Source organism: Macaca mulatta, chromosome 15 (genome assembly GCF_049350105.2).
Source record: "Macaca mulatta isolate MMU2019108-1 chromosome 15, T2T-MMU8v2.0, whole genome shotgun sequence".
Taxonomy (NCBI): Eukaryota; Metazoa; Chordata; class Mammalia; order Primates; family Cercopithecidae; genus Macaca; species Macaca mulatta.
This window is the reverse complement of record NC_133420.1, coordinates 72293629-72312041: the sequence shown is the minus strand read 5'-3', so window position 1 is coordinate 72312041 and position 18413 is coordinate 72293629. Positions and strand designations below refer to the sequence as shown.

General features: G+C 39.5%; 1 protein-coding gene and 1 pseudogene across 7 annotated transcripts in view; both read left to right on the top strand.

Annotated features, from left to right (window-relative positions):
* Positions 1 to 403: 403 nt before the first annotated feature.
* IFT74 (intraflagellar transport 74) overlaps positions 404 to 18413 on the top strand; it is a 120659-nt gene continuing 102649 nt past the window's right edge. For 6 of the 7 annotated variants that reach the window (XR_003723239.2, XR_013404804.1, XR_013404805.1 and 3 more), the window contains exons 1-2: positions 404 to 517; positions 5683 to 5821. Coding sequence is in view for 3 of the 7 variants with exons in the window: in XM_015117584.3 (XP_014973070.3) it covers positions 5702 to 5821 (120 nt within the window). In the remaining 4 variants the exon portion in view is untranslated. The remainder of the gene's footprint in view (positions 518 to 5682; positions 5822 to 18413) is intronic. The other variant, XM_077965997.1, reaches the window with a different exon arrangement.
* Positions 7219 to 8486, top strand: LOC106993720 (melanoma-associated antigen 3-like; annotated as a pseudogene).

Sequence of the window (18413 nt, the reverse complement as noted above, 5' to 3'; positions counted from 1 at the left end):
TGTACGCTATGCAGTCCTAATAGGGAGGAAAACTACCACTAATTACGAATTTAGAAAATTGCACAGTGCTGCCTACCACGTAATAACTTCAAATGTAACCTGTTACACGTTAGCCGACGTGAGGTTACAATAGGGACATAGCAAAACTCGCTAGAGTTACTTCAGGTAAGGCACACAGGTTGCTCTGATTATCAAGAAAAGCAAACGTTCACATAAAACGTTTTCCGACCGCTCCGCTCTTTCCCACTTCTTCCAAAAATCTCTGAAGAGTGGTGAAGAAACAAACATCAGTCCTCCATTCTCGCGAGAGCTCCGCGTGTAACCAGCGGCTGAGGCGGAGGATTGGTCACGCAGGATGAGGAGGCTCCGCTATCCCGCCCCCGTTGCCGGGATACGCCGCGGCGCACGGCCGCTAGTGGGTAGGCCTGAGAGCAGAGGAAAACTGCGCGTGGGCCTCAGAAAGAAGTTATAGGGCACACGCGAGTCGGGCGACCGCCCCCCTTCCGCGCCGGCGGAGGTGAGAAACCCCGGGTCCCATCTCTTCCTCCCTCCCTCCCGTGTCTGTTCTCTTGCCTTGGAGATGCTGATCTGCTCCAAACAAAACAAATTCTAACTCTGGGTCTTAGCTGTTACTGTCGGGCCAGGCAAGTACCAATTCTAGTCCGGCGAAGGGTGAGAACAGACCTCCTCCAACAGCCCAACCCCCCCCCCCCACTACCCCACTCCCCGCAGGAGACCCGCCAAGCACAGAGCGGAGGGAAGGACCACGATGGGCTAAAGGATTTTAGTCAAAGAAATAGATTTCTACCTGTTACAGTGGAAGGGATTTATTTCTGTCTGTTGATCACAGTGCGGGCAGTTAGCAACTTTCCACTTTTTCACGTGTGAGAACGGTTGACTTAGGGAGGATAATGACAGAATAATAATTAGAAGCCAGATGTTTTAAATTTAATACTTATCTTCACAACAGCTCTGTAAGGTAGAGCTTATTGTCACCCTTCTGTTTTACAGAAGGTGAAATCCTGAGGGGCTAAGTAAGGTGGCAAGATTATGCAGCTGCTAACTTTGTCAGCACTAGTTTGTATCGCTAATTTTTCTGGATCCAAAGGCCAGGCTGCCTCTCTGATTGTGTGAATAACTGGAAATTGTGTGACTCTTTGATTGAATAACCCCGGAGTTAGTGGTATATTTGTTGCTAATGCCCCCCTCTTAATCCGACTGGTAATAATATAATGGTAAGCTTTTTTTTTTTGCGACAGTAAAGCGGTGGAAAAGAAAATTGGGTGAAATTTCTGTATGTTGTACATTTTCTCAAAGTTAGCAGGAAACCTAGAGTAATATCTTTTCCACTGGAAAGAGATGTTTATTGTACTCGTTTACTTGTGGAAAAACCATTTTGATCATACACCCTGTCTTTCTTTTCAAACAGTCATTTCATGAAATTACTTTTTCCATTTGAAATTCTTTTGCTTTCTACATAGAGTTCAAAATGGCAAGGAATTAGAATCAGGGAGCTAGTGGGGTCAGGAAGATTGGTGTGAACGTATTCAAATGAGAGATCTGACTGGAAATTTCAGATAAACAATTGAAAACTCAAAATTGGTGCCCAGTTGAAAGGGCAGAACTGTAGACATTGCTTAGTGAGCCAGGCACATAGTTGGAGTTACAAAGATGCATGATTGTAGAAAGAATAGAAGCAATCCAAGGACTGATTATGAATAATGCTAAGAAAAGTCAGAAAAGTAGTACTGGACATACAGTGTAGAAACAGAGAGATCATTTTAGTCCAACACACGCTTTGTTTGCTTTTTAACAATTTAGTAAATTTTTGTAATTGGCAATACCTTTATGTAGGAGGAAATTTAAAAGGTACAAAAGAGAACAACGTTTTTGCTTGTCACTGAGACAGATGTTGGGGATATAAAGATGATTAAGATTCAGCTCTTGCCATAAAGGGCAAGAAATACTTAAGCAGATCATTTCAAGTGGTGTGATAGCTTCTGGAATAAAGAAATACACAGGATGCATGGCAGCACATAGAAGAGGTCTATACACTGAAATTGAAGAAGACGAAGATTCCAAGACCAGTTATGGACTGGTCATGGAAGGATTCCCTGAGAAAGTAACAGGCAAAATGTGTGTTAGGCAAGGGGACCACTTAAGAGGCTGGTATAATAGTCCACTTGAGTCAGTGATGCCCTGAATTGGCCAGTGCTGTAGAAATAGAGTAAAGTACCTGTTAAACACTTACTAACAAAATCAGTAGAACTAAACAAAACAAACTCAGTAGAACTATGTGATCAGCCATGGGAAGTGAGGGAGAGGGAGATATCAGGGACTAAGTTTCTGACTTCTGTGACTAGGAGGTGATACCAAGAGGAAGGACAAATTTTGCGGAGCTGATAATGAGTTTGGATTATATATGTTTATTTTGAAATATTTAGACGTCTAAGTGGAGATATTATTATTTGGATATAAACACCACAAGCTGAGTGCTAAAATAAGGGCTGGACATATGAAATTGTGTGGAATCAGTTGTTAATTGTTAAAACCCTGAGTGTGGATAAGTGGGCCAAGGAGAGTTTAGAGAGAGAGAAGAAAAAGATGGTGGATGGTATCTTAGAAAATGCTCTATATAAGCATTTCTGTCTCAAGGAGACGGAAAGAAGAACCAGAAGAGAGGGAAGTGTCATGGAGATGTTTCATATAAATGTGGACACCAGTAAAGTAGGATGACATTTACATCACTGGCAGTATTGGCAATGGTCATTTGAATCAAACAGTAGCAATCCAGGAGATAGTGGAAACAGAGCAGTAGAAAATAGTGGATATAAGCTATTCTTTTTTTTTTTTTTTTTTTTTTTTGAGATGGAGTCTTGCTCTGTTGCCCAGGCTGGAGTACAGTGGCTCGATCTCGGCTCACTGCAAGCTCCGCCTCCCAGGTTCACGCCATTCTCCTGCCTCAGCCTCCCGATTAGCTGGGACTGCAGGTGCTTGCCACCATACCCGGCTAATTTTTTGTATTTTTTAGTAGAGATGGTGTTTCACCGTGTTAGCCAGGATGGTCTTGGTCTCCTGACTTCATGATCCACCAGCCTCAGCTTCCCAAAGAGCTAGGATTACAGGCGTGAGCCACTGCGCCTGGCCGGATATAAGCTATTCATAAGAATTTGGCTGCATAAGGGAAGGATATATGGGACAGTTAGATAGAGGTGGTTGCAGGGTCAAGAAATAAGTCTTTGAAGGTAGAAAAGAATTGAACATGGTAACAGACTGAAGGAAAGGAGAAAGTTTAAAGATATTGGTAGCAGTGAGCGTAATGCCACAAAGAAGGTGGGATCAAGGGTAAATCAGAGTAGAGATTGATCTTGAATGACAGAAGGAATGGCTGTTGAGATAGGAGGGCAGAATGGATGTAGAGAAGTTTATGTGCCCCAAAGGTGATGGAGTTCAAGTTGTAATTTTCTTAAATGAGTCATCTGCTAAGAGTGGCAGGAACAGAGATTGAAAAGTAGTTAAGGATGAGAATTATCAAGTAGAGAGGTATCTTAACAAGGCTAAACACTTTCTGAAATGAGGGTCCAACTAAGATTTGTGACTATCACTTTGCGGTACCCCAGTCTGTACAGTTGTATGATTTCCACCAGCAATATTCAACACTTCAGGTTGGATGTGGAGAAGGGTTTCTGATTTTGCCAGATGGGTGGAAAAGAGTTCCAGGATACAAATTATTTGATGGTGCTCATGAGACACTAATTTCATGAGAGAAGGAGGAGAGTTCTTAACCACCCTTGTCAGGGTATCACTAGTGACTTCTTGGATGGGGACTCCATTGGATATTTCAGTTTTCATCTTACTTGAATTTCCAACTGTAAATGGCATGGCTTGTTCCTGCCTTCTCTTGGCATCTCTGACATACACTCCTGGTTTTTTTCTTTGCTTTCTGGGCCTTAATTTTCATTCTCTCATACTAGATTTTCCTCTTCTGTGTGATCTGTATGTATTGATGTTCCTCAGGACAATCTTGGGCACTATTCTCTTTTTCTCCATATTCTCTCTCTAGATAAGTATCTTCATAACTATTTTATATGACCTACAATAGGACATACATTTTTATATTGTAGCCTAGTAAACACATATGTGTAAATTTATGTAAATATAGCTGAAACAAAAATTTACTGAAACAATGTTTACCCTTCGTATGTTCAGTGAACTCTTTTTGTTTAAATTTTATTTCACATTTTAGTATCTTGGTCATAACCTGCAAAATTGTTTTCAGAACTCACTAATGGATGTGACCAACAATTTGAAAACTACTACTCTAAATTATGAGATAATTTTAAATAATATTATATTCTGATGAATATAGGAGAGGGCTGATAAACCGGGAGAAAATGAGTAAATTAAGGAAATGGTTTAAAGGCAGGTGTAGCAGGAATGAAGATGAGAAAAGGGTAGAAGGAGAGAAGACCCAAGAATAGAGTATTTCAATTAAGATGTTTGAGATGAAGCAATTCCAGATGATGACAAGCTCCATGTATTGCCATGGCTATCAGTGACTGAAATGGAGTTAAGATCATTGCTAAAGTTGAGATCACGGAACTGTGAAGCTGCAATGTTAGGTATTGGATCTAGTATCCAAATGGAAGTCATCCAGGATGATGGTGAGATTGGAATAGAGAAGCTGTGAACTAGGTACAAAAGACTTTAGTAAAGATAGAGGAGAGATTAGGAAGTCACAAATTACCAGCAACCAGGAAAGATCAAGGCAATATTGTTGCATTCACAGATCCTCAGAGGAAGTGAATCTTGTTTATTTTTTTTTTAATTTTTTTTTTTTTTTCGGGGATGGAGTCTCGCTCTGTCACCCAGGCTGGAGTGCAGTAGTGCAATCTCAGCTCACTGCAAACTCCATCTTCTGGGTTCACACCATTCTCCTGCCTCAGCCTCCCGAGTAGCTGGGACTACAGGCGCCCACCCCTACGCCCAGCTAATTTTTTGTATTTTTAGTAGAGACAGGGTTTCACTGTGTTAGCCAGGATGGTCTTGATCTCTTGACCTCGTGATCCACCTTCCTCGGCCTGCCAAAGTGCTGGGATTACAGGTGTGAGCCACTGCGCCTGGCCTCTTGTTTATTTTTTTAAAGGTAAGGAAGAATATTTTGAAAGTGACATTTGGGAGCAAGAAAAGTGCCACCTCCTTTGCTTTAAAAGAGGACAGGAAGCTAAAACAAATGGACTACTGAAAGTGTTACTCTCAGTGGAAGCCAAGATTCTGTTAAAGTTAAGAAAATAGAAAGTACTTGTAACAAGATTCAGAATATAAGAGAGTTAATTGTGAACCAGAAAATGCAGAGAAAAGATTAAGAGCAAAGAAAGATGTTGGCTGTGACAGGAGAGAAAACTTACCAGAGTATAGGATGAGAATACTAAAGAAATAGATAACTACAGGGGCTTGCATTTTGGTAAGATAATAGAAAGAGGAGGAAGGAATGTTGCAAGAAACAATCTCATAGTTCTAAATGGAGCACAATGTCAAATTTGAACAAAGTTAACCTTGTAGTGGTACACAGAATGGCAGCTTGCAAGAACAATTGTGAATTAAATGTAAGTGTATGATGGGTCGTTATTGTCTTGCTAGAGAAGACATCAAAGGATTGAACTGTTTATTGCTTCCAAACAGTGATTAAAGTAAAGAAACAATGGCCAGCAATCACAAATCTTCAGCAGCTCGCCCTGTTTCAAGAGGTGGAGTTGGATTAACAGGAAGGCCTCCTTCTGGGATACGACCCCTATCAGGAAATATTCGAGTGGCAACTGCAGTAAGTTTGAAACAAATCTATTTACTTTGGGAGGCCAAGGTGGGAGGACCACTTGAGTCCAGGAGACTGGGGCTTCAGTGAACTAAGATCATGCCACTGTACCCCAGTTTGTGAGTTTTTGACTCTTTCCACCCCAAAAAATCTGTTGAATGCTTGTGCATATATTGTGGTAGAAGTTGGAAATCCCCTCTGTAATAAGAGATTCTACTTTGTTGTTTCTTTATTTCATAAGCATATTATTAAACATGTTTGGGTTGTTTTTTTGGAAAGCATCTGGAAATGTAAATGTGGAAGAATGTTTGAAAGACACTCTGGGAAGAAGATGCCTGCTCCTGCAGATACTCAATTTAAAGCTGCAATAATTTTAGTTGAATAGTGTATTGGAGCCAGAATAAAATGAAATGAATAGACCAGAAATAGAATCAAGCATATAAGAATTTAGTTAATGATTAATGTGGTGTTTCAGATTAGTTGGCAAAACATGGAGTATTCAATAGAACATTCCAATAATTATTAAACCATTTGTTTGAAAGTATTTTTAATCCTCTCTTATACCTTTTGTCAGAATTCTACATAGTTTAGAAACTTGGTATTTCAAAAATGAAACCATAAATGTAGTAGAGGAAAATGCTGGCAAGTATTTTGTATACACTTGATATGGACTAGGCTTTTCTAAAAATGACAGAAATAACAAGTACTGAAAAGGAAAGCATTTTTATTATATATCTGAATTTACAAAAAATAAAACACCATAAAAATTAAAAGAGAAATGACACCTGGTAAAAACATTTATAATATATATACCATATATAGGATGAGAATCTCAAAAAGTAAACTTTACTTCTTTTTTGAGACAAGAGTCTTGCTCTGTCACCCAGGCTGGAGTGCAGTGGCATGATCTTGGCTCACTTTAAGTTCTACCTCCTGGGTTCACGCCATCCTCCTGCCTCAGCCTCCCAAGTAGCTGGGACTATGGGCACCTGCCACCACGCCTGGCTAATTTTTTGTATTTTTAGTAGAGACGGGGTTTCACCGTGTTAGTCAGGATGGTCTCGATCTTCTAATCTTGTGATCCTTCCACCTTGGCCTCCCAAAGTGCTAGGATTACAGGCGTGAGCCACCGTGCCCGACCAACTCTGCTAATTTTTAAGTGCTCTTTCTGTATTAAGACTACAAGCCTTATGTCCAATCAAAATTTCATGACATTTCTTTTGAGGCTGGGGTAATACTATAAAACTATTATAAAACTCATCTAGAATAATACAAAAATAAGAAAAAGTACAATACTCTAACGTAAAATATATTATAGACAATGAGTGAAACAATATTCTGATTGCCACAGTACCTGGAAATAAACTCTAGTGAATGTTAAAGAATTTAACATAGGAGAGTGTGTCATAAATAGTGAATCAATAAGAGAAACACAGCATATGAGGAAAAGTTAGATGAAGTTTATGAGTTGATATTCTAAGCAGGATATCCTGTAAAGATAATTATTACATTTTCATTATCATTATAATTTAAAAACTGGGAAACAGGCAACGGCCTGATGTTGGTGGAGGGAAGCAGGCCTAGGCTTGGTGAGGAGGCAAGGTTCTGAGGGGACAGGCTGACAAGGAGGACCAGAGGCCCCCGGAGGAGCACGGAAGGAGAAGATCTGCCTGTGGGTTTCCATTGCCCAGCTCCTGCCCACACTCCCGCCTGCTGCCCTGACCAGAGTCAGCATGCCTCTTGAGCAGAGGAGTCAACACTACAAGCCTGAAGAACGCCTTGAAGCCGGAGGAGAGGCCCTGGGCCTGGTGGGTGCGCAGGCTTCTGCTACTGAGGAGCAGGAGACTCCCTCCTCCTCTTCTACTGTAGTGGAAGTCACCCGGGGGGAGGTGCCTGCTGCTGAGTCACTGGGTCCTCCCCAGAGTCCTCAGGAGCCTCCACCCTTCCCACTACCATCAGCTACACTCTCTGGAGCCAATCTGATGAGGACTCCAGCAACCAAGAAGAGGAGGGGCCAAGCGCCTTTTCTGACCTGGAGTCCAGCTTCCAAGCAGCACTCAGTAGAAAAGTGGCTGAGTTGGTTCATTTTCTGCTCCTTAAGTATCGAGCCAGGGAGCCAGTCACAAAGGCAGAAATGCTGGAGAGTGTCATGAGAAATTGCCAGTACTTCTTTCCTGTGATCTTCAGCAAAGCCCCTGATTCCTTGCAGCTGGTCTTTGGCATCAAGCTGATGGAAGTGGACCCAGTTGGCCACTTGTACATCTTTGTCACCTGCCTGGGCCTCTCCTACGATGGCCTGCTGGGTGACAATCAGATCATGCCCAAGACAGGCCTCCTGATAATCCTCCTGGCCATCGCAAAAGAGGGCGACTGCGCCCCTGAGGAGAAAATCTGGGAGGAGCTGAGTGTGTTGGAGGTGTTTGAGGAGAGGGAGCACAGTATCTTTGCGGATCCCAGGAAGCTGCTCACCCAAGATTTTGTGCAAGAAAACTACCTGGAGTACTGGCAGGTGCCCGGCAGTGATCCTGCATGCTACGAGTTCCTGCGGGGTCCAAGGGCCCTCGTTGAAACCAGCTATGTGAAAGTCCTGTGCCATATGCTAAAGATCAGTGGAGGACCTTACTTTTCCTACTCACCCCTGCATGAATGGGCTTTGAGAGACGGGGAAGAGTGAGTCCGAGCACGCGTTGCGCCAGGGCCAGTGGGAGGGGGTCTGGGCCAATGCACCTTCCAGGGCCCCATCCATTAGCTTCCACTGCCTTGTGTGACATGAGGCCCATTCTTCACTCTTTGAAGAGAGCAGTCAGCATTCTCAGTTTTGGGTTTCTGTTGTATTGGATGACTTGGAGATTTATCTTTGTTTCCTATTGGAATTGTTCAAATGTTCCTTTTAACAGATGGTTGAATGAACTTCAGCATCCAAGTTTGTGAATTGCAGTAGTCACACATAGTGTGTTTATATAGTTTAGGAGTAAAAGTCTTGTTTTTTATTCAGATTGAGAAATCCATTCCATTTTGTGAATTGTGACTTAATTACAGCAGTGGGAAAAGTATTTGCTTAAAATTGTGAACGAATTAGCAATAACACACATGAGATAAAGAACTCAAGACATTAAAAGATAGTTAATTCTTGCCTTATACCTCAGTCTATTCTGTAAAATCAAACAGATATGCATACCTGAATTTTCTTGGCTTCTTTGAGAATGCAAGAGAAATTAAATCTGAATAAATAATTTAAAAAAAAATTGGGAAACAACCTAAAAGACCTTACAACAGGTGAATCTTAAACAAATAATGATATGTATATCCCTATAATAGGCTATTAGATAGTCATTACAAACTACTTTCAAGATATTTCAGAAAATAATATACTTTAACGAAAGTTTAAAAGCAGTGTTGTATCAATTTAACATAGAAACATACATTTATACATACATAGAAATGAAATGAAAATAAATGAATAGACAGAAATGTCCACAAATTTATCTGATGTTCACACAGGTAATTTCAACTAACTGAGAACTTGCAGAGGGCCAATAGTCAAGCTCCTACAGTAGGCTAACTGCAAACTACAGATAATGATGGGTCCTGTGGTTAACTCATAAGAAAAGCAGCATTTTTGGAGGGAATGATTTTGTTAAGATTTTCCTAAAGTTTTCAGATTTTTTTCTAGAGTTTCAGGTAATAATATTAGGACATCGTCATCAACTTAGACCGACATAATTTTTCTAAAATCTTCATACATAGGATAGTAAGGGTATCTTTTTCTTTTATTCCAGTAAAAATTGATAATTAAATATTTATAAAAAGAATCTGACATTTATTGGCCACCTACTATTTGCCAGGCACTTTATCTATTTATTTGTAAAATTTTTAAAATTTGTATATATTTATGCAGATGTCTTACATGCATATATTGTGTAATGGTGAAGTGTGGGCTTTTAGTGTACCCATCACCTGAATAGTGAACACTGTACCAAGTAGGTAATTTTGCAACCTTCACCTTCCTCCCACCCATCTTTTGTAATCTTCAGAGTCTATTGTCTCACTCTGTATGTCCATATGTACCCATTGTTTAACTTCCACTTGTAAGTGACAACATGCGGTATTTGACTTTCTCTTTCTGGGTTGTTTCACTTAGGATCATGGCCTCTGGTTCCATCCATATTGTTGCAAAAGACATGATTTCATTCTTTATTATGGCCAAGTAGTGTTTCATAGTATGTGTGTATATATATATATGTGTGTATATGTGTGTGTGTGTGTGTGTGTGACCACATTTTCTTTACGTAGCCCTCCATCTCCGTTGATGGACACTTAGGTTATTTGCTGTTGTGGAAAAGTTGTGTGATAAACATAGGAATGCAGGTATCTTTTTGAAATAGTGATTTCTTTCCTTTTGCAGTGGGATTGCTGGATCATATGATAGATCTATGTTTACTTTTTGAAGAACTTCCATACTGTTCTCCATAGTGGTTATACTAACTTACATTCCTACCAACACTGTACAAAGGGTCCCTTTTCTCTATATATTTGTCAGCATTTGCTATTGCCTTTCTTTTGGAAAAAAGTCATTTTAACTGGGGTGAGATGATGTCTCATTGTAGTTTTGATTTGTATTTCTCTGATGATCAGTGATGTTGAGCACCTTTTCATATACCTGTTTGACGTTTGTGTATCTTCTTTTGAGAAGTTGTCTATTCAGACGTTTTGTCCATTTTTTAATTGTATTATTAGATTTTTTTGCTAGTGAGTTGAGTTCCTTATATATTCTGTTTATTAATTTCTTGTCAGATGGATAGTTTTCATATATTTTCTCCTATTCCTTTGGTTGTCCCTTCACTTTGTTGATTGTTTCCTTTGCTGTGCAGGTGTTTTTTAACTTGATGTGATTCTATTTGTTTATTTTTGCTTTGGTTTCCTTTGCTTGTGTGATATTACTCAAAAAAACCTTTTCTTGGACCAATGTTCTGGATAATTTCCCCCATGTTTTCTTTTAGTAGTTTCATAGTTTGAGGTTTTAATTTAAGTCTTTAATCCATTTTGATATGATTCTTATATATGGTGAGAGATATGGTTCTAGTTTCATTCTTTTGCCTGTGGAGATCCAGTTCTCCCGTACCATTTATTGAAGAAATTGGCATTTCCTCAGTGTATGTTCCTTGCATCTTTGTCAAAAATGTGTTCCGGTAGGTATATGGATTTATTTCTGAGTTCTCTATTCTGTTTTTATGCCAGTATGCTTTTTTTTTTTTTTTTTTTTTTAAATTCAGAATGGGTTTGGCTGTCCTAGATCTTCTATGACTCTATATACATTTTAGGCTTTTTTTGTTTGTTTGTTTGTTTCTGAGACAGAGTCTTGCTCTGTCATCGAGGCTCAAGTGCAGTGGTGCAGTCTTGGCTCACTGCAAGCTCCGCCTTCTGGGTTCAAGCCATTCTCCTGCCTCAGCCTCTGGAGTAACTGGGACTACAGGCGCCCACCATCACGCCTGGCTAATTTTTTTTTTATTTTTAGTAGAGACGGGGTTTCACCATGTTAGCCAGGATGGTCTCGATCTCCTGACCTCGTGATCTGCCCGCCTTGGCCTCCCAAAGTGCTGGGATATCAGGCATGAGCCACCGTGCCTGGCCTTTTTTTTTTTTCCTTTCTATTTTTGAGAAGAATGTCATTGATATTTTTACAAGGATTGCATTGAATTTGTAGATTAATTTGGATATTCTGGATATTTTGATAATATTGATTCTTCCATTCCATGAACATGGAATATCTTTCTATTTTTTGGTGTTCTTTTCAGTTCCTTGCATCAGTGTTTTATAGTTTTCATTGTAGAGATCTTTCACTTCTTGGGTTAATTCCTATGTGTTTTATTTTATTTGTAGCTATTGTAAATGGGACTACTTTCTTGATTTTTTTTCATATTGTTCACTGTTAGTATATAGAAATGCTGTTGATTTTTGTATCCTGCAATTTTTCTGAATTTTACTGAATTTACTATTTATCAGTTCGAATAGTTTTTTTGGTGGAGTCTTCAGATTTTTCCAAATATAAGATCACATCATCTGCACACAGAGTTAATTTGACTTCTTCTTTTCCAGTTTGGATGCTCTTTATTTCTTTTTATTGTCTGATTGCTCTAGCCAAGAATTCCAGTACTATGTTGAATAACAGTGATGAAAGTGGGCATCCTTGTTGTGTTCTAGATCTTAGAGGAAAGGCTTTCAGTTTTTCCTCATTCCATAGGATATTAACTGTGGATCTGGATCTGTCATATATAGCTTTTATTGTATTTAGATATGTTCCTTGTATACCTGGTTTTTTGAGGATTTTTATCATCAGGAGATGTTAAATGTCATCAAATACTTTTACAATATCCATGGAAGGTTTTTGTCCTTCAGTCCGAGGATATGATCTATCACATTGATTGATTTGCATATATTGAACTATCTTTACATACCTATCTTTACATACCTATCTTTACAAAGATAGATGTAAACTATCTTTACATACCAGTTGGTCATGACAAATGATCTTTTTAATGTGTTGTTTAATTCAGTTTGCTGGTACTTTGTTGAGGATTTTTGCATCAATGTTCATCAGGGATATTGGCCTCTAGTTTTCTTTTTTCTTCATATGTCCTGGCCGGTTTTTTTTTTTAATCAGGGTAATACTGGTCCTGTAGAATGAGTTTGAAAGTATTTTCTCATCTTCTATTTTTCAGAATAGTTTCAGTAGGATTGGTATTAGTCCTTTTTTAAATGTTTGGTGGAACTCAGCAGTGAAGCCATCAGGTCCTGAGCTTTTCTTTGCTGGGAGACTTTTTAAAAATTTTTTTGAGACAGAATCTCACTGTCGCCCAAGCTGGAGCACAGTGATGTGATCTCTGCTCACTGCAACCTCCGCCTCCTGGGTTCAAGCTATTCTCCTGCCTCAGCCTCCTGAGTAGCTGGGATTACAGGCGTGTGCCACCACACCCAGCTAATTTTTGTATTTTTAGTAGAGACGGGGTTTCACCATGTTGGTCAGGCTGGTCTTGAACTCCTGACCTCGTGATCCACCCACCTTGGACTCCCAAAGTGCTGGGATTACAGGCGTGAGCCACCACACCCAGCTGGGAGACTTTTTATTATGGCTTGGATCTCATTATTTGTTATTGGTCTGTTCAGGTTTTGGATTTCTTTATGGTTCAGTCTCTGTTGGTTGTATGTGTTTAGTCATTTGTTCATTTCTTCCAGATTTTCCAACTTATTGCATATAGTTGCTCATAGTGGCCTCTAATGATTCTTTGAGTTTCTGTGTTATCAGTTGTAATGTCTTTTTTTTTTTTTCATTTCTGATTATATTTATTTGAGTCTTCCCTCTTTTTTTCATTAGTTAGCCTGGCTAAGAGTTTGTTGATTTTGTTTATCTTTTCAAAACACTGACTTTGTGTTTCGTTGATCTTTTATATTTTTTTGTTTCAGTTTCATTTATTTCTACTGTGATCTTTATTAATTTCTGATATGAATTTTATGTTTGGTTTGCTCATGCTTATCTGATTTTTTAATATGCATTATTAGGTGGTTTATTTTAAGTTTTTCTACTTTTTTAATGTAGGCATTTAAAGGTATAAACTTTCCTCTTAGTACAGCTTTTACCATATCACGTAAGTTTTGGATATGTTGTATTTCCATTGTAATTTGTTTCAAGAGTTTAAACAAATTTCCTTTTTAATCTCTTTGACCCACTGGTCATTCAGGAACATATTTCTATTTGTTGGTATAGTTTTCAAAATTCCTCTTGTTATCAATTTGTAGTTTTATTCCATTATGGTCAGAGAAGATACATATATATTTAGGATTGTTGTATCTCTTGCTGAATTGATTCCTTTATCATTATATAATGATCTTCTTGTTTAGATTTGAAGTCTTTTTAATCTTATGTATGTATAGCTACTCCTGCTTGCTTTTGATAGTGTGAAATACCTTTTCCCACTCTTATTTTTAGCCTATGTGTGTCTTTTAGGACTAGATATGTTTCTCATAGGCAAGATATAGTTGGATTATGTTGTTGTTGCTATTTTAAAATCTTCTGCTAATATGTATCTTTTAATTGAATAATTCAGTTCATTTACATTACATTCACAGTTAATAATGATATATGAAGCTTTCTTCCTGTTATTTTGTTAGTTGTTTTTAAGTTGTATAAATTATTTATTTGTTTCTTTTTCTCTGTCTTTGTATCTTTATGTTTTGATGAAATTCTTTCATGTTGGCATTTGATTATTTTGTCCTCCTCCTTTGTGATTGTTTTATAAGAACTGTGAGTTTAATATTTTTATGTGTTTTTGTGATACTGTATATCCATCTTTAATTTTTATGTTGAAGACCCCTTTGAGCATTTACTGTAGGACTGGCCTAGTGGTGACACATTCCCTCAGTGTTTGCTTGTCTTGCAGATACTTTATTTCTCCTTCATTTATGAATCTTATTCTGTCAGGATATAAAATTTGTGGCTGACTTTTTGTTTTTGTTTTTGTTTTTGTTTTTTTTCTTAGCACTTCGAAAATGACATCCGATTCTCTTTTTTATTTTTTATTTTTTAAATTTCCACTGAAAGGTCTGCTTTTATTCTGATAGGATTGTCTTTATAGGTGACTAGATACTTTTACTAATTTTAAAATTCTTTCCTTCACATTGACTTTAGACATTCTAACAATATGCCTCTCTGTTTTTTGGTTTAAGATAGTTCTAACTTGGTGGGGCGTGCTTACTGTCAATTTTCCTCCAAAGGTTAACTTTTTACTTTCTTCAACCTATACTGCTCTAGCTGCATTTGACTGGATGCATTGAGGCCATCCACAGGTAACTGGGTCTAAAACTTTTGACAGGAAGGCCATGGGCTGCCGGTTGCCTCTGTGCTCTTGGGTAAGCACTCCTAAAGCTAACCCATTATTCACGTTAACAAAAAGGTGAAATGGCTTTTCTAGGGAAGGCAGGGCTAGAACAGGGGCAATTATGAGCATCTCTTTCAGCTCTTTAGTCTGATGGATTTTAGCAGAAGTCCACAAGAGACAGTCAGGCTTCCACTGGGTAAGTTTTTCATATAAAAGTTTACTTTTTAGTGAGTATGAGTCAATCCATAAACGGCAATATCCAATTAATCCTAAAAAATTTTTTAGTTCTTGCTTAGTTTGAGGCAGGGGTAAGGACACAATTCACTCAACCCATTTCGGCCCTATTTTTGCTTACCTGCACTTATTAGTTGGCTTAAATATTTAACTGTATATTGAAGCTTCACTTTTGAGACCCGTAATCCCTCAAACTGTTGGTGGTTAAGAATATGTGTGGAGAAGTCACCCACTTTTTTTTATATCTTCACCAGATATGAGACTATCATCCACATACTGAAGCAGGCATATTTGCTTTGGGACAACAACTTTTCCAATACTCGTTCTAGAATTTGACCAAAGAGGTTAGGGGAGTCTGTAAACCCTTGGAGTAAGACCGTCCATCGATATTGTTGTTTTTGCCCTGAATGGGGATCTTCTCACTCAGAAGCAAATATGTCTCGGCTATCCTCAGCCAAGGGGCATGCCCAGAAGGCATCCTTCAAATCTATTACTCACTGATGATCATAAGGAATTTGACTGAGAACGGTGTAAGGGTTGGGGACAATGGGTTGAGTGGTCTGGACTATCTAGTTAATAGCTCTGAGGTCTTGTACCAATCATTTTGACCTGTCTGATTTCTTGACAGGCAGGATTGGGGTATTATAGGGAGACGTACAGGGTTTAAGGAGTCCATCTTTAATGAGACTCTCAATTACAGGCTTTAACCCTATCCTGCCTTCGAAGGGAGTGGGGTATTGCTTTCTCCTACTATTTCCCCAGGAGTTTTTAGTTTGATGTGTATTGGGGGAACTCGAAGTTTTTCTCGATTCCCTTCTCTTGACCAGGTATCAGGATGAATATATTTTTCATCCATGGTGGTGAGTAGATTTAATGAGGTGAGGAATCCCTTCGGGCCAACTTGAAGGCCTATGCCTAATTTTAGCATTAAGTCTTTTTCTAATAGATTAGTTACCACCGCAGGGATCAACAAAAATTGAATATGAGTTAATCAATCTTGATATTTGGCTTTTGTATTTTCTAAGATTTTGGCCTTAAATCCTTCTCCTTTTACCCCAGAGACTTAAAGTTCTTCTGAAAAGCCAGCAAGATTAGATGGAGTGAGACAAACAGAGGAGTGAGACACTCCGGAATCGATTAGAAAGGTGATAAGTTCACATTTAGGTCCCACCTCTAAATTTATCAAGAGCTCCTGGTGGGACTCAAAGTAAAAGAGACAGAGCCCCTGACTCCCCTACTCTTCCTTGAAAGTCTTCTTTCAAGACTTTCAAGGTGGAAGGACTTCTTTTTCCCTTTTTAATTTAGGACATTTTCTCTTGAAGTGGCCTGTTCTTCCACATTTGTAACATGTATCTTGTCCTTCCTCCCTTTCAATTCTGGGATTCTTTGACTTTGCTCCCCCACACTCTTTAGAGGGCCTAGGAAATGAAGGCCCACGTCCTCTAATTGGAGGCTTGGTTCCTTTGCACGGGAGTTTGGACGTTTTATAGTTCTTGGCCCCCTGGAAGCCTTGTTTAGAAGTGTATGGGTTTGGAGCCACCAGTTGAAAGGTAGATAGCGTAAGTTTTGCTCTTTGTTTTTGCTTTTCTTTGTCTCTCCTTACATACACTTTTTGAGCTTTCCTAAGAAGTTTACTTAGCGGTCAGTCTTCCCAATTTTCTAATTTTTGTAACTTTTTTGAAATATCTGGTCAATTCTTGGTGACAAAATGGAGCTTAAACATTCCCTGCCCAAGGGGATCTTCCAAATTTAGGCCTGTATACTGTTTCGTTTGCTCCTTTAGCCTGTCTAAGGATTTTATAGGCCCCTCATCTTTTTTTTGTTGTTGTATATCAAATGCTTTAGAGAGGTTTTGAGTTCGGAGTATTGATTCCCCAATTCCTTTTATTTTCATTTCCCTAGATCTTGCATGTTTTCCTGTTGAGCTGCATTATTATTGTCCCATAGGTCTTGGGTGGGAAATTTTTGGTCCGCAGTAGGGACATTTTGACCAGGAGAGTGTTCACATTTCCAAATTGCCTTAGCAGCCCTACAGTTATGCTTCTTTTCTCCTCCAAAAAGAGGATGCCTCGGATGGACATTAACTTAACCCAGGTATATAACTGAGGTCCTAAGAATTGATCAACTTGATCAGCCACCCCATAAAGGTCATCCAACAGCAACTGAAGCTCTTTTTTCAAACTTCGCACCTCTCAACTGGTCAAGGGAATATTTACAAATCCAATGGCTCCCCCTCCTTGTGGCACCTCTTTTAAGGGGAAGAGAGTTGGGGCTGACTCCTTAGGTGTGGAGGGAAATGGGAAATTAAATTTAGAAATTTACACTGTTCTCTCTCACGTCGAAGTCCTTTCAGGGAGGGGTGCTTAATAGGCTGGAAGGGGACAGGCTCATGGGATGATAATTCCTAAGAGTTAGGGTTATAAGGAGGAGGAATAACATGAGCAGGGGAAGGATCTGGAATGGGACCTGAGGCGGCAGCAGCTGCCTGAGGGGGAGGGTCAGGGGCACTGAGCGGAGGAATATGATCCAGAGGATCCCATGTGTTGGTGGGTGTGGGTTGTTTAGGAACAGGGACTCTTTCCCTGTTAGAGGAGTTGGTTTCTGGCTTATTACTTCTGGTTTTTAAAGGGTAGAGGAGAACAGGTTCTTGCCTCCAACAAAGAGCATAGTCTGTTTCCTTTTGGGAGACAGGGCTTTTGTCATTAACATGTTCGATTAAGAGCTGACAAATCCACTCTTCACTGGAACCAAATTTTGGCTTGAAAACTGAGGGTTTGAGGATGGGCCCTCGAGTCCAAATAAAACAACAATATTTTATCATTTGCTGCTTTCTTTTATGTTTAGTTCTTTCATTACCTTTCCAATAGTTTAACATAAGTCCCAAGGGACTACCAGGAGGAAATTCATCACTCACTTGGCTCTTTATTTTTCCTTTCTTACTTGAAACATTTCCCATCTCAGAGGTTTGGGATGGTGTCTAACTCAAATAGGCCTTTCCCCGGAGCTTCTGTTGGGGGTGCTCAACCTCTCCTACTAGTGATTTCTCGCCCTCCCTCCTTTCAGAAGCTCACTGAGGCTCTGAGGCTCAGTCCCTCATATTAGAGATTTTCTTGCCTGGCAATTTCCAGAGGCATTGTTAAGGCTCAATCCCTAGTATTAGAAATTTCTTGCCTATCCTTTAGCCCCACCTGTTGGAGGCTCCTTGCACCCTTCTTTCGCTTTGTCTACTCTGGCCGCTTTCCTCTTGGGAAATGGCAGGATCCGCCCTAAGCCATATGAGGCGACCACGGAACTGCAGATAGGACCCACTCAATCCACACAGCAGTAGTGTTAACATCATCTACACACACTTTTAACCTCCAAGATACCCTGACCACCAAGGAAATACTTTGCTGCTCTTGCACCGTTTTTCACGTTGGTCTGTGCACGGAGTTACTTGGTCGCCACGCTGTTGTAAGCCTCTCCTTTCCCCGTTGCTGAGCGCTTGGATTTGT